The following is a 23,992-nucleotide window of genomic DNA, read 5'->3' as shown; positions in this document are numbered from 1 at the left end:
AATTGTAGCAGAAATAAAAATACACAAAAAAAAGCACACTGCAGACAGTTGCTATTAATCTTCTTTAGTATTCCTAGACAAATCTTTATCATTTTCACTTTGCAAGTGGGAACTGTTTCTGTGATATTTATGGTATAACAGAACTGGAATTCTGAAACTAAAACTTTTTTTAAGATTCTGGTAAACATAAAAATTTTGTAATATGTGGAAAATGTTACCACTCTAAATCTCTCATAATTTAAGTGTTTGGAAAGGCTCCCCATCCACTCAGTAGTGTCAGGAGAATAGTTTGCAAAACTCAGAACATTTGCTGTATGCAGTGACAGCTGCGTGACATTTATTTCTGGCACACGGTTTTCCAAACGTGCTCATTGACGTTCACTTTATATGAAGAATGTCTGAGTTCTGCTTGGGAGAGACTTAGAGACACAGCTGACTTTCCATGGCATTTTCAGAAATTCTCTTTATCCTGTATGCACACCAGCAGCTTGCTTTCACTCAGATTGATTGCTGTTTTTCTAGCCTATATTTAATATCTCTGATAGGTATTTAATTGCTCCCACTGGGATCATGGCATTTAACTGATCACCATTAGTCTCCACTGTCTGCTGTCATGCTCTATTGAAATTAAGTTGTAGTTTCTATTCATCGTGCTCTTCCCCATAACTTATTTTATAATCTCTCTGCTTTACCATCTCTTAGTACATTAAAGCAATTTCCTGACTTCTACACTGCCTTATAACTCTTAAAGACTGAAATATGAGTAACTTATGTCCAGAATCAACGTGAGAGTGATGGAAATCAACACTCTCAACCAAAACCCAGCAAGATGGACAGCTTAGTCTTACTTGTACTTATGAAGAACATCTGTATTTGTACTTACATGGATTAGAAGTTTCATATTCATAATGCCTCTGTGAGAGGAAGAGGGTGCCTAATCCTGGCATGAGAACAGGAAACCACTGTTTCCCCAAGCATGAAGACAGAGGAAAAGATATTAAAGGTCAGGGAAATAAAAAAGGTAAAAGTGCAGTGAGGAAAGGGAGAGAGATTATTTCAGTCAAGACCAAAGCAAATCCCAAATAAGATTTGGGGCATACAAGTTACCACTGTTCTTCATGTTCTTTCCTCAAAAGGAAAACTCAGTAGTCAAGTGGTCCATAACCAAGTGGTTGAGGTGATGAGCAAGCAGATATCCAAAGGAGGAAGTTACCCTATGAGAAGCCCATGCTGGAGCAGGCTCCTGGCAAGACCTGTGGCTCCATGGAGAGAGGAGCCCACACTGGAGCAGGTTTGCTGGCAGGGCTTGTGAACCTGCAGGGGACCCACACTGGAGCAGGGATGTAGCCTGTGGGGAAGGACTCACATTGGGAGCAGCTTGTGGAGGACTATCTCATGTGGGAGAGACCGCACATTTGGAACAAGGAGACTGTGAGGAGTCCTCCCCTGAGGAGGAAGCAGCTGCAGAGAAAACATGTGATGAACTGACAATAACCCCCATTCTCCATCCCTCTGTGTCACTGCAAGGAGGAGTTAGAAGATCAGAAATTAAGTTAAGAGCAGGAAGAAGGGAGGGGTAGGGGGAAGGTTGTTTTAAGATTTAGTTTGATTTTTTCATTTTCTACTCTTTTTCACCGATTATGATAATTGGTGAGTGATCTCTCCCTGATGTTATCCCAATCCATATGCCTTTCATTATATTTTCTCTCCCCTGTACAGCTGAGGAAAGGCATGATTGAATGACTTTGGTGGGCACTAGGTAGTACAAGAGTTCATCTGCTCACTGTGAGTTTATCTGCTCACAGAGAGTCCATCAAGCTCTCTGAAGAGAACGTTTGCCTGCATGTGCCCAGAGCTAAACCAAGGGTCATATTTAGGCCAGAGCAGAAATTCCCACCTCCCTACTCCTGGGTGCACTGAGGCACTGTGATGATCCCTGGGACATCGGGGACAACTGCCATAGGAGAGGCATTGGCATTCACAGCACAGGTCATACTCACATGAAGCTTTGCTTTCCTTTTCATCTCCTAGACTGCAAATGAATAACCATTTAATCACATTTGTTATTTAAATAAGGCCAAAAAGGGAACATAATTACTATGAAAACCAGCACACTGTGAAACTTGTAACATTTAAATCCAATTGTTGACCTTAAAGAGTTTCTTCTCATTACACTTCCAGGAGGTAAAAAGGGGCAAGTGAGTACTGCAGAGGTCAGCTTTGGTGGCTCGTAATTCTGTGCTGTAAATCTCTGAAATACATTTGGTTAACATCTACCTGCCCTCTTCCCTTGTCATTTTCTGTTTCACCACTTGACTCCTCTTTGAGCATCTGAAGAGATTGCCTGACTTTTACCAAAGAAATATTTCATAACACTTCCAGGCCTCAGAGGATGTCAGAGTAGTTTTAACTCTTCTGCTGTCTTTGAAAAGCTGATGTACCGCTGGGACCATCCTTTAGATCACAGCCCTCAGAAATGCCAGGAAAACCCTCTTTGGTAGGGAATTGTGTATGGCATGTCCACCCCAGTGTGTCTGTCCAACTAGCGCTGCCCAAGCTGGTGTTCTCCATACCAGAACCTCCTCCCAGAACTAGGACCCACTGAAACTCATCAGCATCAGGCTGCTTAGGACAGGGAGAGCGACTCTGTCTGCTCTGAGCCAGTGTGAAATGGACTGGAAAAGCTGCTGTGACTCAGCTAAAAGGAATACCTGGCAGGAAGACTGATGGCATCAAAAAGGCTGATAGCAAAATATGGCTCTTCTCTCAGACATCCCAGGTGTTTCACTGCAGACCTGGTCAGAGGGAATCTGACCTATTCATACATGTGGCAGTCAAAAAATTATGTTAATCAGTCTGGAAGGCAGGAAAGGCTGAATGTGACACCAGACACTGCCTAATGTGGCCTCTGCCAGGGAAACAGAGGGAAAGCAGGAAAGTTCTACAGGAGCCACAGGGCCTGCAAAAAATAGATCAGTGTTACATAAAGTCCACATTCAATTCAGGCTTTGTCTACTTGATGCATTTGAGCCCCAGGTTAGAACAATGCTTAACCCCATGTCCAATCAGAGCCAGTGGTGAATTTGGAGGCAGCACCTCCGAGCTATCCCCAGTCAGAACAAGGGTACTTTGAGTAATTGAGCACAACTGCAGACCTGATTCCTAATTTGTCACACAAGGTCAAGATATGGCAGCACTTCAGACTTTCAAGCAGCAGTTGTTTCTTGCCAGCACACTGTATATTCTTACAGAAAATGCAGCTACAGGCAATGTACAAAAGCAACAGCAGCTGCTGTGTGCTCAGCAGGAGTCCAGGCACCAGCAAATGCAGGGCCATGCAGATACAGAGCTTGAGAGATGTGTCCTCCTACTTTATTCTACATGAATGCAATCCACATAATCAGAAATAATAGAGAGTCCAATTTAGTGAGTTAGGCATTGCACAGACATCCAGCAGAGGCTGTCCCTGCCCTTTCTCACCAGTGGCACACTGACATCATGCAGCACTGCACCCTGGAGCTGTCCAGGCTAGCTCTGGTCCCACAGTCCAGCAGGGAAAGGGGTGAGCTCCTGCATCCAAACACTGTGTCCCAGTACTGCAGCCAGCTCAGGCCTTGATGCAAGTCATGCTTCAATATCAATGTGATATTCAATGTGTGCAAGTCAGACCCTGAACATGCCCAAGAGGGCTCATTGCTACAGACATGCTTCCTTTGTTGCCCAAAGGAAAGAAATCAGCTAAGACAAGGCTGCTGCTACATGCACAGCATCTGCAGCTGAGGAATGAGACCTTCTCCCCCAAGGGATCTTGGAAGCAGATAGCAAGCATAGCATAGTCCAGGTGAATTGTGGTGGCAGCAAGCTCCTCTCTTACTGCTATTGTTCCCTTCAGATTTTCTCCATTATAAGATGGGAGCCTAGGAGAAATGGTGACTGTGAGCAGGCTGCCAGCACAGGAGTCTTTAACCTGCACATGGGAGACAGGCAGGAGTAGGCCAAGGGCACAAAGCTGTCCTCTAAGTCCCCACCATGATTTAGGATGGGCATTGGTTTAAATGCCATTATTTACAGCAGAACGACCTGCCAATCCCATAGATCTTGCTACAACTACAGGTGATAAATCAATGTAACAGGCAATGAGGGTGTATCTTAGCAGCACTGGTTTCCAGAGGCACCAAAAGCCACTCACCCTACAAGTCAGCCCATTATATTTTAGTTCAAGAAATGCATTGCAGGTGGCACGCTCCTTTGGTAGCACAAGAGTTGCATTAAATAAATTGCACTAGTCCTTGTAGGCCACAGCCAAAAGGGCTGCTCTGAGTCAGCCAGCTCAGCATCAGTTCCCTTCTACTCCAGTCCTTTGCTCTTCTCAAGTGCAGTAAATAAGACTTGCTCCACTGCCAACTTTTAGGGGTTGAAACTACCCAGCAGAAACCCTGCACCAATATTGCCTTCCCTTTAATATTTTTCCCTTTTTTTCCTCCAGAGGATCTCAGGATCACCCCACCCCACCAGTCATGGTGCTCCAGGCACAGAAAGGTGCACTCACAGGAATGCAGATGTGTAGCAGAGCTGGTCTGGCTGCTCCCATTGGGCTGGAACTCGCATCTCAGAGGAGCTTTTAAACAACACTCCAATGAGGAGCTGCAGAAATCTGGAGATGGACAGCATGAATTGTGGGTATGTGAGAGTCAAGGAAGAGAAAAATGTCTGTGGTACCCCTACTGACTTTCCAGCTCCCTTTGAGGAAGTCATTATTACCACAACTCAGAGAGTACATTCCAAACTGAAAGAGATCTGTCACCCCTCATGGACACCAAAACAGGCAGGACCAAACTTGGGGCAACAGTTTGACTCCAGCTTAAATGCTTCATATGCCAATCACTCCCTCTCCCTGACCCACAGTTTTACACAGCAAACAGCTCTGCCTTTCCTACCCAGAGCTCCATTCCAATTACCTGTGGATGGCAGGGAAACCATTGCAGCTACATAAACTGGTGTAAGAGAAGGGAGAACCAGGCCCTTTGTCTTTAAAAGCTCATCACTAGCCTTATTGATTTGCATGGGCAGTATTTTCCCACTTAATCCTCTTCACTCTAATTCAGAGAAGTAAAGCAAACACTCTGCAGAGGTAGTAGCTGAGTTTGGCCATTATTTTGTTAACATATGTACAAAGTGCTAGCCACTGTTATTAACTCAATACACAATCTTTATTCTGTTATTTTAAAAGAGCCAATAGCTGCAGCCTGCATAAAAAATACCTTTCACAAAATACCTTTCACTGTAAAAAACAAAGAAAACTCTACAGGTAGTAGAGGAAACACCACAGGCTACAACTTTTCTAGAATCACACACCAGTTTCCCTGATCATAATAACTCTTTTGAACCCTCACACAATCCAGGGATCTGCACACTGCTTCAAGTTCTCCTTCAGAGAACACATGGTAATAGCGGTGGAAAACAGGGCTGAGCTCTTGTGATTCTTTGGAGCCACCTGGAACTGACACTGTATCAACACTTTCCTCTTTCTTTTTAGTACCACTTTTCAGGTGCCAGGGAACCAGCAAATCTTGAGAGTGAAAGGAGGTTCTGTTAGTGTGAACAGGCAGTCTGGAGTCTGCTCCTGGCTTGGCACCACAGCCTTCATCCTTGAAGTCATTAAGGAGTTGGTCAGACGATGCTGAGTCTTGGCTGCTGTTATCAGGCCCTTGGTCACTAAGTAGTCTCTGGGCTGTGCCAGTATTCATTTCCTTCTCTTTGTTTTTACTACCATTCTTTTCCTTAAGGTATTTAGACTTCTGATTTTTGTATTCTTGTTCCATTGCCCAGACATAAACGAGTGCTGTTCCACCAGGTCTTAGAAGCCGAGCTAGTTCACGGATAGTAGCCAGTCTGCGCTCCTGGAAAGGCAAAGCAAAAATGTTAAGCTAGTACATAAACAAAATGTCAGGAGCATGGAATGGCAGCAATTCCTCCTCAACCAAGATACAATAAAACTTGAAAAGAAGGTGCTATTTTCCACTATTTATTTTCATTCATAATATAGCCTATCACTGTGGGCAAGCCAAGACATTTTCCTAAACACAATTTCTTCATCAAGACATCATTGAAGTCAAGCATTGGAGCAGGCTGTGCAGGGCAGTGGTGGATTCACCATCCCTGGAGGTATTTAAAAGACCTGTAGATGTGGCACTCAGGGACATGGTTTAGTGGTGAACTTGGTGTTGCTGGGTTAACAGCTGGACTTGATCTTAAAAATCTTTTCCAGCCTTTTCCAGTGATTCTAATTATTCTCTTTCTATTTGAAAATAGTTCTGTGCTGAGCAGCATTTCTTGGACATACCAGTCTACATGGAAAAGACAGACCGCTTTTCAAGAAGGTGATTCAGTACTTAAAATCCTAGATTTTAATCTACCATACCTGATGATGCACAGGCTATGTTTGCAGCTGAAGGGGTCAGATTTACAGCTTAAACACAGGTCCTCTGACCACACGAACAAAGATATGTCAGCCTTCTCCAAAACAGAGTGTTTGGTACTCCATTTGGAAACATTCCCTGTGTTTCTAGTATGGAAAGATCCATGGGGCCCCTCTAAGATGGTCTAGAAGCTTGCTACCATGGCACACTTCCTGCCAGGAGAACCTTACCCAGCCCAGAGATACATTAGACTAATGAGTAGTGTCCCTTTTGTTTAGAGACGGACAACAAATGCACAGATTAAAAAACCCAAAATCACAAGATCTGCCCAAGAGCCCAAGATCTGAGCCCGGAAACAATGTATCCTCCGACTCTCAAAGCAGAGCCCCCTTCCCCAGTGTCATTAATTGCAAGCATACGAAAATGAAACCCAAATATCCGTACCAAAGCTTCAGGAGAAGCAAGGGCATCTGACAAAGCAGAAGGAGAATGTGAACAGAAAGCCTAAGAAGCAGCAGTAACAGAACAGCGTAACTCTGCTCTGATAACTGCTTACACCAAATGCAAACCTTTAAGTTCTTCCCATTTTGTTCTTCCCTTTGCTTGCACTGCAGTATTAGCAGCTCTGCACAGCAATACCACAGCACAGTGGAGCAGAGAGAGGGGTGACTTACTGCTGTTGAGAAGTGGTGTATTACAGCAATGGAGATGCAGGCGTCACAAGAACCGCTGCGGATTGGCACTGACAGGGCATCACAGACAAAAGCCTGGAAATGTTTTTCTCCACAAATATCCACCAGGTTTTTGCTGCGATCACAGCCAACCTAGAACAGAAAATGTTTCATTAAGCTTTTCATAAGAGGATAATTACAGGACTGGAATATGATTTTCACTTGTGTATTGCTTACAGTAATAGAGTCATCGCAGCCTCCTACTGAGGGGAACACAATTTAAAATCAAAACAAGAGCAAATGTGCGAAAACAGCCTTAAGGGAGTATGTAGTTCCCAGGTACAGACAAAAAGAAAACAACTGTAACACTTACTTTAAACAAAGATGAAAGACTGGATATTAGACAGCTCATTATAGCACTCTGATTTTGAACCAGCTTAAGACAGACCAGGTTTCAACCTAAATTTTCTTCAAAACCAGTTCAAGGTGTCTTGAAATAAGCAAAATGAGGTCTGACCTAACCTCAGTATTTTCTTTTAATTTCAACAGCCCTTTGTAACTTGACAACATTTGATGCAACCAAGTATTAAATTCACAAAAGCTGATCCACAAGTGTAAATAACTATCCAGTGACTCTGGTGGCATCACTAAAGTATGGCATACAGCTGCACTGATCATTCAGGTTTTGTCATTTCAGTGTGAGCAAGAAAGTGCTCAGATATCTTCCTCTTACTCCCCAGCATCATGATCCACAAAAAATTTAAGCACAACATAATTTTCCAAGGTTCTGTACAGTGCAGTGAAGTGACCCCTAGGAGCCATTGCAGAACACCTCATAAAATGTTCATTTTTTTCCCTTTCCCCTTTTTAAGTCCTGCCCGTTGTCCACATCAAAGGAAGTAAGACAAAACTTACCATCTTTGAAAAACAGCATATAGAAATATTTTTTTACATGCTTGCATAAAACAATAAATCTAAATTGATAAAGACCCCTTCTGAAAGTAATAGAGTGAGGCATAAGCCACCCTTGTTTTCATGTCTGCCATGCACACTGAATACGCAGACCAAAGCCCTGCTACCAAGTTGTGTATCAAACTTTGCTTGTATGAGAATAATAAATTTGTTTTCAATGACCACTAACAAGTAGATAGCAGAGAACAAGTTCAGAATCCTAAATAATTACTGTTGACAGTGTTTATTGCATTTGACACCAAAAGAATACTAAACCACTGATGCAAGAAGAATAGCAAACAACTTGCTCTGCTTAATCAACCGAGAAGAGACAACAGTATCACTAAAATTAAAAACCTCTTTTGCAATAATTAATGAAAATATATTTATTTTCCATCATAATTTTTCCTTTTATCCATTCAAATCCTTTTATCTTTCAGCCTACAATCACAGTTTTGAAGAAACCCAGAATTCTTATGTCCTGAAAGCTTACCAGTGAGGTGCTCTCTACTCAGGTCCCTGACTTTTGATGTAAAGAAAATGAAATAGTTGTGAAAATGCCAACCTGACAATACAAGATAATCCTCTACAAGAACAGTACTATGAATATGTACATATCATCCTGCCAATTAGCAATAAACAGACCTGAAAAGATAATCCTAACACTGCTTTCTTCATATTCGTTCCTTGGCCTCTCGCATTTACTAAAGCACTGAGTGAATTGCGTTGTTTATGAATAAAAAAGGGAAACTCTTGTTTACCTGAAAGCAAACAAATCCCCATCATTTTACACTGGCAGCCAACTGAAGTGTCTTTAAATTACTCTGACAACCTGCATGTTAGTGATTGCACACCTCATTACTGGTACCTTTAACTACTTCTGCAATTAAGACATTGGCTTGCAGTACTTAATAATAAAACTCAAAGGACCAAATTCACTGCTGGCAGAAGGAGGAAGAAGAATACTTGCAGCTTCCACTGACAGCAAGCTTTCCCAGAAAGAATAGCTTTGGCCCTCCACATCTCAAGTGAAAATGGGCTGGATAATGGAACACAGTCTCCCTTTCCCAAAATGACCTTGAAAAGGACTACAATGTATGTTGATGAAATCCAATGAACTGAGAATGAGAACAAAGGCATGGCTGCCGGAATGCAAAGTCCTCATTTGCATCTAAATTATATCAAATATTATGAAGTCAGGTTTACTTGTATTGACATACTTTCTAAAGCAAATGTACATCCAAAGCAAAAAGATGCTGTTTCACAATGGAAATGGAGACCTTGAAGCTTTGAACACACAGCTGCTCTAAATAGGTATATTAGGCTAAAACTTTAGGTTGTTTTAAATGTAATCACAACAACAGGTGCTATGCATACATAAATGGTGAACACAGGGAGTCACCACCACAGATGTCTGGTGCTGAAGCTAGGCAACTTCAGCATCCTTACTAGAATTATCACTACATGGTATTTCAAAATAATTATAATCTCCACATTCCTGCATTTCCTTACTTACAAGAGAGAAGCATTCATTAAAAACCAAACTACATTAGTTTCAGACATTTAGAAAACAATAAGGTAGCAAAAAGCAGGTAAGTTTAGTGGTACAATGCCAGCTTACAGCTGCGAGATTAGCTTATCTGTGGTTTTTATGGGTGTAGAAAACATGTACAGCAAGGGGCAGAGATCCCAAACTCAACTTTTCCCAATTCCACTAGTAACCGATTTTTACATTCTAAAGCATGCAGAAGCTTTGATGTGATGAAACTTCATTTACAGAAGAGTTCAAAGGACTGTTTTAATTGAGAACAGGTTTTTCTCTAATTAAATATATAATCAAAATTATTTAAAACTAATCTTAAAATATAGCTGGAAAGCTTTAATTTTTGCCCATTCATCTCTCTGATTTTGCTGCTCAGTGTGGGATGTTTATTGTCTTTGCTGTCATCTCTTCTAGAAGAGTGGAGAAAGGTGGATGACTTACTATTAGTTCAGTGTCCAAACCCAACAGAATCTAGTACATCTCTTCATGAGCCAAGTTGTATGTATACATTTTTATGATTTTCTATTTCTTATTATCTATGATTCTTCTCAATCATTTCTTATACCTGTTTTCTCAGTTTTCCAAATCAAATTCCTCGCTCAAACTCCACAATTTCTCATATATATCTTGAACAGCATGGCTGATTATTCAGCTGAATTTACTTTAGCAAGTCCACCTCTCAGCAAGTCACTCCACACCTTTCAGTATTCCCACAGAGGAGGCTGGCTTCCCAAGCTTCTCAGATTTTGCTCCAGACATCCATTCCCACATCCCCGTCTTTTTGGAAAGTACTTCCACCCCTCTCTTCACTGCTTTTCGTGCTGTAAATAATGGATCACAAGAGCTCCAGAGTGGCCACTGACACCTAGGTACCATGGCTGAAACCCACTTGGATTTCAGGTACTGCAAATCAGTGCATAAGGATAAGTACTAACTGCATCCAACTCTTATTTTAAGAAAGGAAATATGTATTAGTATGGAGGCCTGCAACTCTCTAACTAAGACCCCAGCAAACACAAAACTTAGGAAAGGGGCAAAAGCATGTCATCATTCTGGCATACCACACCCTCTCTGGGTAACACTGGATAATGCAAACCTTCAGACAACCAAAATATATTAAAAAAAAAAAAAAACCCAAGATAAAAGAGGAGAAGGGAGGGAGAAAGAAATATAACACCTGTGACTTGTCTACGTTTGCAGTAGCTCTGTACTGGCTTCCTGGAAATGGATAACATAGGCAGTTTTGCCATCCTGCTCCTTCATGCCATGCACTTCACCTCCACCTTTTCAGCAAGGAGTAGCTAAAGTAGATTTTATAAAATCTGCTTAATGCAGTGGTTTGGGATAGATCATTAGGGGGCAAAAGACACTAATAAATAGCTTGCTTTGTAATGATGCTGCAAATCTGCAAAAGATAAATCTTCTTGCATGCTGAAATAAAGATAGGTAAAGACAGGTTGAGGTTGCCCACCACTATGTGTTTTCTTTCTACATTATCTCATTCTAACTAACTCAGCCTGGTAGAATTAGTTCATTGAAGTATCTGAGAAACTGATTTATTCAGCACATTACAAAGCGATGAACAAAACAACATCTAATTCTGAAATCCAACCACCGAATGGAATTATGTGGCTCTCCAGAGAAATGCCTCAGCTATAACTAATAGCATGAGAACTTCAAGAAACCAAATTACATTCCAGCAAACAATTAGTCTGAGTTAGACTTTTAGCATTCCTTTCATGTAGTGTCTTCGTTTTCCATTGCATGCAGTCAGAGTATTTCTGAAAGCAAAGTGCTATGCCTAAGACCCAGAATTCATTTCTCAGTGACAGAGCAACAGAACCAAGCTGAGCATTTCAGCATTCATTCTGGTTTTGTGCTGCTCTTGTCCAGTTCCTTCTGAGCCCTCTTCCCACATCTCTCATCAATTCAATGACTGCTATTCATTGAGAGAAAAGGGCAGGAAAGGTTCATCTGTCTCGCCCTTCAATTGCTAAGATATGGTGAACTTACTCCAGGTACACCTTTAGTAATTGCTTTTGTCCCTCCTGCTTTTACCACTACTAAAAAGACATTAGGAGAAGAATCTAATCCCAATCTGTACAAACCCAGTGCAACTAAAACCCACCCAACATTATGCAACCACACCACAATAAATATTCACTCTCTCCCTTCCCCACACCCTGGAAAAATCAAGTTATTATATAGTTCTAGTAGATCCCAGTTTGGGACAGCAATGCAGAAAACAGAGGTGCACTTCACAGCAGGAGGGTGTCTCACGAGGTCTTGTGAAATATAAACTATGTTACCAAGTACCTTTGAATGACACACAAGACAGAAATAGGAATGTCTGTATTAAAGTAAATCATTCTGGCTCCTCTATTGACATAATTTTTTTCCTATCATCAGTACTCTGTCGAGTAGAGTAATTTCTTTATAAAAAACATTGCATTTTCAGTTGTTTGCCACTGAATTTCCCACCAGTTTATCAGTTCAATTAAAAACGTAAACCACAAATTTGAAAGACTTCAATGACTTTTCATTCACACCCTTGCCCTGTGAGGATGCTGAACATTCCTGCAGAGACTCAGACATCACCACATCTACCTGAGCAATGGAAATGAGGAGATAAGACTACAGTGCATAGGAATTGATGAGATCATTGCAATAACATCAATGAAACCCTTGTGGTAATCAGGGAATGGCTAAGACTGAAACACAGCATTCCATAAAAATAAAAGCTCTGCTTACAGATATGAATATTGAGCTTGAAAGCACTTAAATAAAATCTGTTCAAATAATTCTCCCAAATGAGGCTGGGTGGGGAGAGAATTGTGGAAAAACAACCCTAAAAATGTGTCTCTCTTTTGCATTCATTTAAACAATAAAAATGTGGATGAGAGAGAAAAAGTAATCTGAAACTCTATTAAATTCAACCTTTCTCCAGTCTTTGTACTAGCTACATCAGACACGGATTCCATCTCCTGCTGAAACATTCCTAATCTGAATTTGTTTGTCATGAAATTGCTGCCCTCTCACTGTGTCAGAAAAATGCAGCCATTACAGCACTGTCACTTTTGCTGAGCGTAAATGGACTCATGTATTTCATTGTCACACAGGATACTCAGGTAGGTAAGGCTGCATGCCATCATCCAGAGAATCTAAAGCAAGTACAATAGCACAGGCCACAGTGGAGACGTTTTCAGAGAGTACCTGAAGACTAAAACCATTGAGAGAGCTACCTCAGCTTTGATCTACCATCAGCACTGCTACTTAAAGCATAAAAGTGCACAGTAACCTGGAAAGCATATTGCTTGCCTTCAGGAAATGCTTGCCTCAGGTTTTCAGTACTTCTGAGTCAAAACACCCCAAGCGACAGAGCTCTGCCAACAACTCTATCCCTAAACAGCTCCTAATTTCACAGCACTGCTTTATTGCTTCTGTCCCAACAGGACCTGAGCTAAGAGCTCCAGTACACTGTGCACACAAAGAGAGATGCAGAATTGAGTAAATTAATGACTGGATTTTATGCTTCCAACTAAACAGGAGTAAATGAGGGAGAAAACTGATGTCCTGCATCTAGAGAGTACTCCCTTTATCTCAACAATGCACCTGATACATAAGGCATTCTGTAATCCCTCACCCTCAGCTCCATGCCTAAACCATGGCAGAAGAAATTAACAGCACTTGAGACACCTTGTCAAAAGTTTAAAAACACCTTTAAACACAATATACACAGGGGTTTTTTTTAACCAAACTTTGGCTGCTCCAGAAAGATAAATCTAGTAGTGGGAAGGAGTAACATCCATCCTCCTGAGGCTCTGTGCTGGCTTGTAGATGAAAACAACCAAATGCAAAGTCTAGAGTCTATCTCCATCCAAGAACCACTAGTTGTCACCAGTGGAAAATAAAATGTCAAGGGAGGCCACCTGAATGAAACAACACCCAGATTCTATTTTTCAACAGTTTCAACTGCTCCTTTATTACTTTCCTCCCTTTCACTGTTATTTTTCATGTTTTTTATTTCCCCTGCAGACACATATGAAATGAGGTAACTCCTAAAGTAAGGGAGAAGAGGAGCTGGCTTTCCTTTGACTGCCAGCCAATATGTGATCTTTCCTTTACTTAGCTGGTTAACTGTGGGCTCCAGAAAACAGACTGGTGCTGGCAATTTCTGAACACAGCATCTTGCATTAATTTCACTTTAAAACTCTACCACAAATCTCCACAACTGCAATTTACCAAATCCATTTTAGGTCCAGCTGACCTTCATGATACCCTGATAAATGTCTCTCCTCTCTAGTGAATCTTGCTGGTTTTTCGTACAGGAGACAGGAAAGAAAGACTGAAATTTACTGAAATTAGTAATTATACTCAGGCTACAGCAGTCAGGCATAAAGATGCCTACTCATTAATTGGTTGGTGTTGTTCTAGCCCGTAAGAACAGTAAGGGAGATAATTTACTAATACAGACAGGGATGTAAATAACAACTTATCTTTTTTAGCTGAATATAAATAGCAGGACAGCAACTCTTGAAACAGACAAACAACTCCAAGTTTTATTATCAATAATGAATGCTTTGCCCTATTTAGAAGTTTTCAAGCCTGATGGATTTCAGAGTGTTTCTCAGGACAAACGTGTGAAAGAATCAGACAATCCTTGAACAGGAGAGAGCATATACCATAACATACACTTCTCTGAGATTTCCTTTGGGTTAAAACAATGGCAAGTTTGACTCTTCTTTTTTTTTTTTTTCTTCTCCCCAAAAAGGTATTTTAAATATTTGCAATGAAAATTGTGTCTTGGTTCATATTTGTACAAACCTCATCTCCCTGATAGGAAGGGAGAGAAGTAAAACCAGACTAAGTAAAGACTGTGAGACAGGGAAAGAGAATATGAACAAGAATGATGTCAGAACTGTCTAAAAGTGAAGAAAAGGGAGTGAGAGAAAGGCCAGAAATCTGCACCAAAGTTGAGATTTGCCAGTGAATATTATGTTGACATATTTACTGGGCCTGTGCACAGAGCCAGATGCGGAACAGCCAAACCATGACATCATTCACAAATGAGATGTGTCACCAGGCCACAGGGAACTGAAGAGGACATATGAAAAATGGTGATGCCCATGGAGATTTCACCTACCCACCAACCACGTGAAAATCTTGTTGGAAGCATTCAAATTGCCCAACCATTTAATAAATGTATTCAACAACAAAGACAAAAAAGGCTAAAACCATCCATTATAATTTTTCAATCCACTGCACCCATTACTATTTTTCTTAACATATTTTAAATTACAAAGCAAAAGTGGCTTTGAATAAAACAGAAAGGCAATTCACATAATGAATACATGTGGAAACTTAAGACAATTGGTAATTGATCTTGAATCAGGAAATAGCTTCCTGTTCTTGGCATTCTTCCAATGCCAACCTGAACCTCCAGCGTGATACAAGTGTATGATAGAATAAATGCCAGAACCAACAAAAACAAATGACAGTACCTACTACTCACCATGTACAAATCCTCACTGATGCCTAGGTACTTCCCGTTACCACAACCAATATCAGCCACTATTGACCCTGTTGGCAGGGACCTGAGAAACTCTACAATTCGGGGCCATGGGCTATGCCTGGTACTGCTGAAGTGTGTGGCAATCTCTTCATACACCTTGTGCACATATTCTTGCTCCAGCTTTGAGGCCTCCATCTCATTCTGGGGAAATGAAGGTTGCACCAACCTCTGCTGTCCTTTCTGGCTGTCACAGACAGATGGGTAAACTAGATAGCAACAGACAGAAAATATTAAATTTTTTTAACAATTCCTCATTGATTAAGCGTATCTAACAAAACTAAATTAAAAGCAAAATATTAAAATGCAAAAAATGCTTCATTCCTCCTCTACCTTTTAAAAACTGAAACGCAGGTCAAACTGCTGAAGTGTTTGATGACCTGAAAACAAGCAACCTGCCCACATGTAGGCTGTTTGCAGCGATCATTAATCTGCTTATGTTAATGATGTTTACGTTCTCAAAACTGAGATTATGCCCTCAATGCCAAAGACCACGACATCACTGCAATTCAGCCTCTGAAATTCTGTTCTAAGGGCACAAATGGACTTCAGTTCCATGTAATCATTGAGCCACCTGTCTATTATTATCTGTACTGCCCTAACACACTTTACATGGTTCTATCACTGCCGATATGAGTGCTTCTCCTTCTCTAATGTACTTATGTTCTCAAAATTACAGGCCCCCTCAAATAAAAAATGATCAAAACTGAGGAAAACTTGAAGAATAGCAGTTACTTCTGTTATGGTACATTATGAAGCACTTGAAATGCCAATGAAACACAAGACCCCAGATTAGTCACCTGGCTTTAGAGCAGGCCAAATGCCTTCCTGTATAGAGAAACTCCAACAACCACATGAATGTAACCAACTCAAGCCATATAGCAGGATATGAACCATCCAGGAATAGCTACGAGAACTGCCAAAACTACTCGAAGGAATCCACTGATTTGCTCAAAACAAGAAAAGCTTACCTATTGGTGACAAATAACAATTTTGACTTGAAGGTTGCCTCAAGACACTTACTGCAATTGCAAGGGCTTCTCCTCACTTTCCTGAATGTAAATGACGTCCTTGTTTCCCTTCGATTTAATGTTAAATCTCCAACATCAGCAGTGATTGTTCCAACTTTTTGCCCAAGCTCTGATGCTTGAATGACATCATATTTTCTGGGTGTGATCCTAAAATAAAGCAACACAAAATAAAGGAATAATTTAATTTGTATCAGAAAAAAACCAAATCCATCTCTATAAGGAAATTTTTACAATGAGAGGAATGTGATTACAACATGCTATTTAACATACTGCTGCTTCTCAGTTTTCAACTTAATTTCAGAGAGAAAAGAGACAACACATAAACTAATGACATGAATTAAAGTGTTGTTTAATTGCATGTAATTACATTTCCCTCCCCTCCCTCCCTTCCTCCATTTTCTTCCATAAAGTTTGATTGTTCATTTGTCTTGTACTTAATTTAATATATTCATTCTTATCCTGGTTTTGGCTGGGATAGAGTTAATTTTCTTCTAAGCATCTGTGCTAACAGCAACAGTGCTGGGTTTTTGATTTAGTACAAGAATAATGCTGGTAACACACTGATGTTGCAGTTGTTTCTCAGTAACACTTACTCTAAGTCAAGGACTTTTCAGTTTCCCATGCTCTGCCAGTGGGGAGGGGCACAGGACGCTGGGAGGGAGCATGGCCAGGACAGCTGACCCGACCTGGCCAGAGGGATGTTCCATACCACAGAGCATCATGCTCAGGGTATAAACTGGGGGGAGTTGGCCGGGAGGCACCGATCGCTGCTGGGCACGGGCTGGGCATCGGTCAGTGGGTGGTGAACAACTGCACTGTGCTTCGCTTGCTTCTCTTGGGTTTTCTTCCTCTATCTCACTTCCCTTCATTTACTATCATGAGGACTTCCCAGTGTCAAAAATAAAATGCTGCATACCCTCTTGCGCGGCACAGAGTGGCCAAGCTATTGCAGTGCCAAGAACAGAGTTTCATCAGGTTACCCAACCAAATATGAAAAACATCACTAATGAGCTTCATCAGAAAAGTCAGAATTTTACTTTCACCTATGAGTCAAAAAGAGGATACATCTTTTGTCCTCCTTGATAACACTGTATAGCTTATTTCTAAACCATGTGTTTCGCTTCCAGAGGGATCTGAACAAAAATATTTTTCCTGTGCATTTTGTTAATGGGGTCTAAACCAAGTCTCTAATTCCTTGGCATCCAAGTATACACACTGAAAATATGTCCAGAATAATTTCAAAACTGACTCTTTCGCTCTTATAATTTGACTTCTGAGGTGTAGCTAAAAGGAATCAAAAATTATGTTAAAGACATTTTGACAATATGTATGTGAGTGAATTAGCTAAAACTTCTTGCTGGATGAGTAATTTTGATTACAGTATGACTTCCAGCAGCATGATGGAAAGCTTACTCCAGTTGATTATCTTCACCCACAAACTGTGTTTAGGAAAGGTGGACAAGAACTGGGATGGGAATCACTTGTACATGAGTAGAAAGATCTGGGATCTTCATTTTCAATGTAGTTTATGTCACTGGTTCTCAAAAGACAACCATCATTTGAAGGTACACAAGAATTAAGTAATAATCTCATTCCAGGTTTTAACAGACAGGTACACTATTCCAACTTGAATGCCTGCTGGCCAGTTCTGCAAGTGCCCAGCATGCATCCTTCTACCTCCTGGGACTATGGCTGCCCAGGGCCAGCTTGGAAGGAGAGCAGAGCTGGTATCCCTGGAGAAAGTTGAGGCATCAGCAAGGGCGAGCCCTCCTTCCCCTGGGAGCTGTGCCTAAGCAGAGGCTGTCCCACTGGGCCTTGTTCCAGTTCCAGCCCCACATGCATCCCCAGCTCTGTTTGTGCATGGCCACTGCCTCAACCCCTGGGCTGACATCCCAACTTGGCCTCAGCTCGGCCCATGGAGCTGCCTGGTGCCTGGGGCTGGGGACTGCCCATCAGCTTTCCTGGCCAGCAATGTCACTGACACAGAAACTGCACTGTTTTCTCAGAGCTGTACATAACCTTTCCAAAAGATGACTGACAGTATTTGACAAAAGAGGGTAAGAAGGTTGTAACACTGGTATCCATGTTCAGTCCTGTATATTAAACAACAAGGGAGTTCACTGCCCTAGGCTTCTATAATGATGCACATCAGAAGTACTGAGTGCTTTTAACAACTATTTAATTTAATGAGAGTATATACAGGTGGTATAAAAATTAACAATGTAAAGATTATCAGGGAGTTCCTATTCACCCTGTTTTAGAATACATATTAACCAGCGAAGTTAAAAGGCAGAAAATTTTCTGCCAGTAAAACAGTTACACAGAATGTAATTAGTGTCTCCACTTGACTGCTGAACCAGAGACTGCTTGGGTCAAACAAAGGAAAAAATGCTTACTATAGGCATTTCTGTCCAATACAGGGTTGCCATACTCTCCTGAAGTGCATTACTGTCACATTCAGAGCCAAGGCTTTAGCCTTTTTGCCAATTTCAGCACTCCAATTTTAAGTATGTCCCAGTGGTGCACGATTTAAAAAGGATGTATTTAAATTCTACAATAAGCAATGCCCCAAGACATATTTCAAGAAATCTCGTCCCAGCATCCCAAATCTACTCAATGCAGTATTACCAGCAGCTACAGTGTCCCTAAAGCAGCTGGAAATAGCTCAGGAAGACTCCCCTCTGTCACCCTCAGGCTCCCAGTGCAGGGGAAGTCACACTCTTAAACTAGCCTCTCTCTCAAGCCTTTGGCATATGTGATGCAATGGGAAAAGTTGTGGGCTGAAAAGAGAGAAAGGGAATGGTGACGCTAATTACACTACAATCAATTCTTTGCCAGTTCAGAGTCATTGAGAACTTTCACACTGCAGATGTAAGTGAGAGTGATTTCTGAGTGAAACTTCACTTTTGACAGCAGCAGAAAACTGCACCTCAGGGACTTGCAATTAGCTTCCTAAATCCCCAAGCTTTTCAATTTAACCTAGGCAGCATCTGTGCAGGAGAGTGAATTTGTATATTAATTAAAATGCTTGACTTGATTTCTTCCAGAGCAATTTTAAATACAGAATGTCATTAATAAAGCAAACAAAAAAACATTTTTTATTTCTCTATTATCAGCAATGAAGGGACTCATACACATACCCATGTGTCCACAGGTATCTGGATTCTCCAGTCATCACCAATAAACTGCATCGGGGCAACAGAATTGCCACTGAATGGCCATCAGGGTGTTTGAAATCCATCACAATCTAAAAAGAAACAAAATCAGTGACCATGAACGAGCATGACTAACAGAGCTTCATATACAAGCCAGGTTATCTCAAGTCTTAGTTTTGTTTGTCTCTCTAAAGTGTTCAACCAAATATTGCTATGAAACAGCGACATATTTCCTAGGGATTCAAAAGTCTCCAGATCTCCTGTCCTAAAGCTCTCTCCCTTTCAGCACTACGTTCAAATCTCAGGCAGTCACAAATATATGTATATAGAGTTAATTAAAATTATATATAAATTTCACAATAAAACCTTTTAAGGACAGTAGAATTGTTTCATCTGTGTACCTGTGAGGCAGAAAAGGACTGCCACCCCTCAACTAAAGGCAGCTGCATAAGAGGAAGAGAGGGCTCATTTGCTGTATCTCAAGCACCTGAAAGTTATGTACCTGGACTAAGGCCATCAGCTACTGTCTTTTTGTGATGTTTATGCAAAGAGACCAGTTCCTCCACAGGGTTATTCATCCTAGTGCAAAATGAAGAGCTAAGTGATGTGGAATGACCCTATGCCCTCTGGAAATGCCTACCCATTCACAGCAGATGAGCTGAGACAATTATCTCAGTAGATATGTAACATTCAGATAAGCAGTATTAGGTGAGAGAAATAATTTCCAACCTGCCCACATTCTTGGAGGTTTGAAGCACAACAAGCACACACAGTCTCTCTCTCAATATCCTGACTAACATGCCAACTACCAGACCATCCTTTCATTATCTGCCATCTGGCTTCCAGCCATGGCAATATAGTGAGGTAACGCTTTCAGCTTTATTCCAATTTCACAGCCCAGATGGCAGTGGTACATTTTGCTTCTGCTTGGGCTAGGAATGTTATCCTTTTACATTTCCCAAATGAGAGAAATTCTTGCTGTGGAAAATAAGAAGCAGGTAATTTAAGCAAGCCAAATGAGTTACAGAAGACTTACAGAGAAAGAAAAGTGGTCAAAAACTATTCAAGTCAGCAGTTCCTGGTACGCTGGAGAATTAGCACCATGAAAATGCTGCCATCTGATTTGTAACCTACTAAGTATGCAGTTTAAAAGCAGACTTACTCCAGTATGCCAGATTGAAACAAATCAGGCAGTTCTACTTCTGCGTACAGATGCTTTCAACGAAGAGAAAACAGCAGTGCAGCAATCAGTCATTCAGCACAAAAACCCAGCAAGACGGAGACTGAATAAGCAAGACTTTTAAACACTACCAATTGCCACTAACAACAATTACTATTTAATGTTGTGCACACTGAAGCAAAGCACAATGACATTTACATTTTCAGGAAAAAAATTATTTATGCTGTACTACCACTCACATTATAGTAACACAGCTCTTTTTTCTGTTGGGCTATCTCAATTTAAGGCAAGAAGTGACAAGGGTGACAAACAGGGTGGTTGAAAGGGATAGAGAGATATCATGGAAGAAGTGTAAAGCATAATTATAAGCTCTGATTAATGATCAGGAAACATTTCAATAGCTACATAAATGGATGAATGGCAGCCACTTGCTACTGTACTCCTTCCCTTGCACTTTGCAATTTCTTCCAGATAACCTCAAAGAAGCATGGGGTGAAGAAGGGGAAAATACTGTGGGCTTTACAAATCTGATGGGGATGCTGTCCTGTAAAGCACAAATAGCAGCAAGTCTCTGTAAAAAGATGCAGCTATCCAGCAAGGCAAATAAACCAGCAGGTAACTAATCAAGACCAGGAAGTAAGGAAAGAAAAAGCATGAAAAGAAAATAAATGGGGAGTGAAGTGGTAGGATGAAATGGGTGAGATGATGTCTCAGTCCGTCTTTTGCCTCTCTGGCTCACTGCTGCTGGTGACAGGTGTGAGGGGACAACATAGAGACTGGGTTCTTCAGCAGTATGGCAGAATAAACTGAATACAAGAATGTCCAGATTCCTTCTGTTACCCCACTGGTCCTGAGTCAGCAGTAACTACAAAGCTCTGTTCTTGCAGATGATATTAAAGAACTGCACTTTATCCATGAATCAATAAGGAGACCTCTACTGGGTCCCCTGCACTTCCAGTTCCCATTTCCCTCTAGGGCCCAAAAGAGGACCTTGTTCCCTTTCACTTCCATATGCCAGGCTGGTGACTCCATATAAAGTAGTGGGAAACAGTACCTCCAGCTCCCTGTCTCCTCTGCTGTTTTATCTCATGCACCTCCAGTTCCTTTTCCCCCACCATCTGTGTGGCCCCAGCATCTCTTCACAGAAGGTGCACCTCAAACCCTGTCCTGTTTGCATCCAAACTGTGCATCCAAAACAACAGAGATTCAGAGTGCTCTATAGGAGGTTACACATTGGGAATGAGAGGCCAGAAAACTATCCCTGGCAGCTGGATTTTCAGGCAGCAGTGGCAGGAAAAGAGAAGAGCATGTCCTCCTGGTTGAATTTCAACTATGCTAAGCCAGTAAGAAATACATGAAACAAAATTTCTGATGGTGCAGAATTTGAGGCTGAAAAGCAGTAACTTATCTGGGTAACATCTGGCAAGTCTAGTCCCCACCAGAACAGAATCCCAGCTCGGTTCCTGCTCCGTACTTTTCTGAGAAAGGAAAGTTTCTGTACTATAATCTCACTTTGTGTGGCTGCTGCCTATCTAACTGAACTTCATTCTTATGAGAAGCTGTGATGATTTGGGGAAGAAAATATAAACAACTTACAAATGGGCCATGACATTAAGTAATTAGCAGTAATTAGAAAAGTCAAAAATCCAAATCCAAAACTGACTTTTGCTAACGAAGCAGACTAGAAGCAGCTAGAATATATTAAGCAGCTAGAATATATTAAACCTTTGGACTTATCTATTAATAACAAATTTGACATTGCAATTGAGACAGAGAATAAAATTCAAGGAACATCTGAAGAAAATTAGTACAATTCCTGTGCTTCATTCCTTTACCTAGACTAACTACACCTGAATGCTTAAAAAAACAAGCAGGAGTACTTCTTCTATCCTTTGTTTACAGTACAGTAAAGAACATTTAACCCAGAAAGATTTTTGAAGAACTCTGTTCTTTTCTCTGGCAAGCCTGTTACTGACTGGAGTAGGTAACATTCCCACACTCCCCTATGTGTCTTTATCCTGGCACAACATTCTCAATTGTCACTGTCAAACACACGCACACAGAAGATTAACGCATTTGGTCCTCTTTTTAATTTACTAAGGACGTACAATCAATAAAGCAACTTTGCCACTGCTGAATCAATCTGCTCTATGACAGCTTTGCTCCACAGGAGCTATTTCCAATTACTATTTTTGTTTTTACCTATTTTCTTTCTTCTCTTAGATGGCAGGGTCAATAAAGATCAAATTTCCAGCTAGCTCATGGTGCATCAACCAAGGATTACAATCAAAAAATAAAAACAGTGGATGCTATATAAGTTTTACCATTTTTCCTTCTACTGTGGAAAAAGTGTGTCTCTAAATATAGCAAAAAACCTTAAAAGAAACAAACAGCAAATATCTACTTGTGGTTTTAAATAACTTGTCATGATGCCAGGTTGTTTAAGGGAGAGTGTTCATGACAAGGGAGCACATGAAGCAGTAAACAACTTTCAAGGATGGCTAAACATCAAAGCAAAGAGACACCCACATCACGAACATTGTTGCTGTGGCATAAAATATGGCAAAGTGCAAAAATCAGAAATGATCCAACATTAAAGGGAATAAAGTATCCTTTTTTCTTAACACCTCAGGGAATGAGAAGTTGTCATCACCTTTCAGTGCAGTGGTACTGTACTTCATGAAAGAGCAGGAGGATGAAGGTGAATGACTGGTCTATCAAATAAGTAAAGAGTCAAAGGCAAAACAGAAATAATGCAAAAGAGCTATAAGGACAATGTCAATAAGAGTTTCACTGCTACAGTAGGGAATGACAATTATTTCTCTAAGCTTTGTCTCGGATGCAATTTGTATTTAATGTTAATAGACTACCTTAGACGAAACATACTCTAAAGCTAAAAAAAGTACAATGTGGAATGCTTCTCAAATCTCTGACATTATTTACTGAATTTTCAGAGAGCAAAGACAGATTATCAGCCTACATAACAGTTTCCCACATGTAAAACAGATGAAAAGGAATGTCTACTTCAAAGACAGCTGAGAGGTTTAAAGCCCACACACAGAGCTTGAACAACACAGTGGGGCTCTATGCAGAGACAAGAGCCTGCTGGCTTACGCAGGACCCAGGCAATCAATTGGTAACACACAGCACCTTCCACTGCAAAAACCATGCTAAATTCCAAAATTTGGGATTCAGAAGGAAAGCAAATAGGATTATCTTTCCTGAATAATCCACATCATAGCAAATTTACCTTATGGAATATATGCAGATATTTACATCCTATGCCATATTGTCTGGCCATACTTCACAAAATGAGTGCAGCATTGAGAATCGTGACGATGAACTATTTCAGTACTGCCTTACTCAAAAATCTCTTAACACATGTGCAGGCCTCCCCCATATCAGATTTATACCAAAGCATACCATCTCTTGCTAAGCCTGTTTATCCACTTTGGCACTATGGTGATGTTACT

General features: G+C 40.9%; 1 protein-coding gene across 8 annotated transcripts in view; it reads right to left on the bottom strand.

Moving 5' to 3' along the window:
* Nucleotides 1-5,188: 5,188 nt before the first annotated feature.
* ALKBH8 (alkB homolog 8, tRNA methyltransferase) overlaps nt 5,189-23,992 on the bottom strand; it is a 55,864-nt gene continuing 37,060 nt past the window's right edge. For all 8 annotated transcript variants that reach the window (XM_085063939.1, XM_085063923.1, XM_085063931.1 and 5 more), the window contains 5 exons: nt 19,325-19,431; nt 16,177-16,331; nt 15,097-15,362; nt 7,094-7,243; nt 5,189-5,900 (listed from right to left, as the gene is read on the bottom strand). In XM_085063939.1, the coding sequence (XP_084920065.1) occupies nt 5,331-5,900; nt 7,094-7,243; nt 15,097-15,362; nt 16,177-16,331; nt 19,325-19,431 (1,248 nt within the window). In that variant the 3' untranslated portion in view covers nt 5,189-5,330. The remainder of the gene's footprint in view (nt 5,901-7,093; nt 7,244-15,096; nt 15,363-16,176; nt 16,332-19,324; nt 19,432-23,992) is intronic.

This window comes from Lichenostomus cassidix, chromosome 1 (assembly GCF_008360975.1).
Source record: "Lichenostomus cassidix isolate B80296 chromosome 1, HeHo_3.0, whole genome shotgun sequence".
Classification (NCBI taxonomy): domain Eukaryota; kingdom Metazoa; phylum Chordata; class Aves; order Passeriformes; family Meliphagidae; genus Lichenostomus; species Lichenostomus cassidix.
Note: the sequence above shows the minus strand (reverse complement) of the source record. Positions and strands in the feature narration are given on the sequence as shown.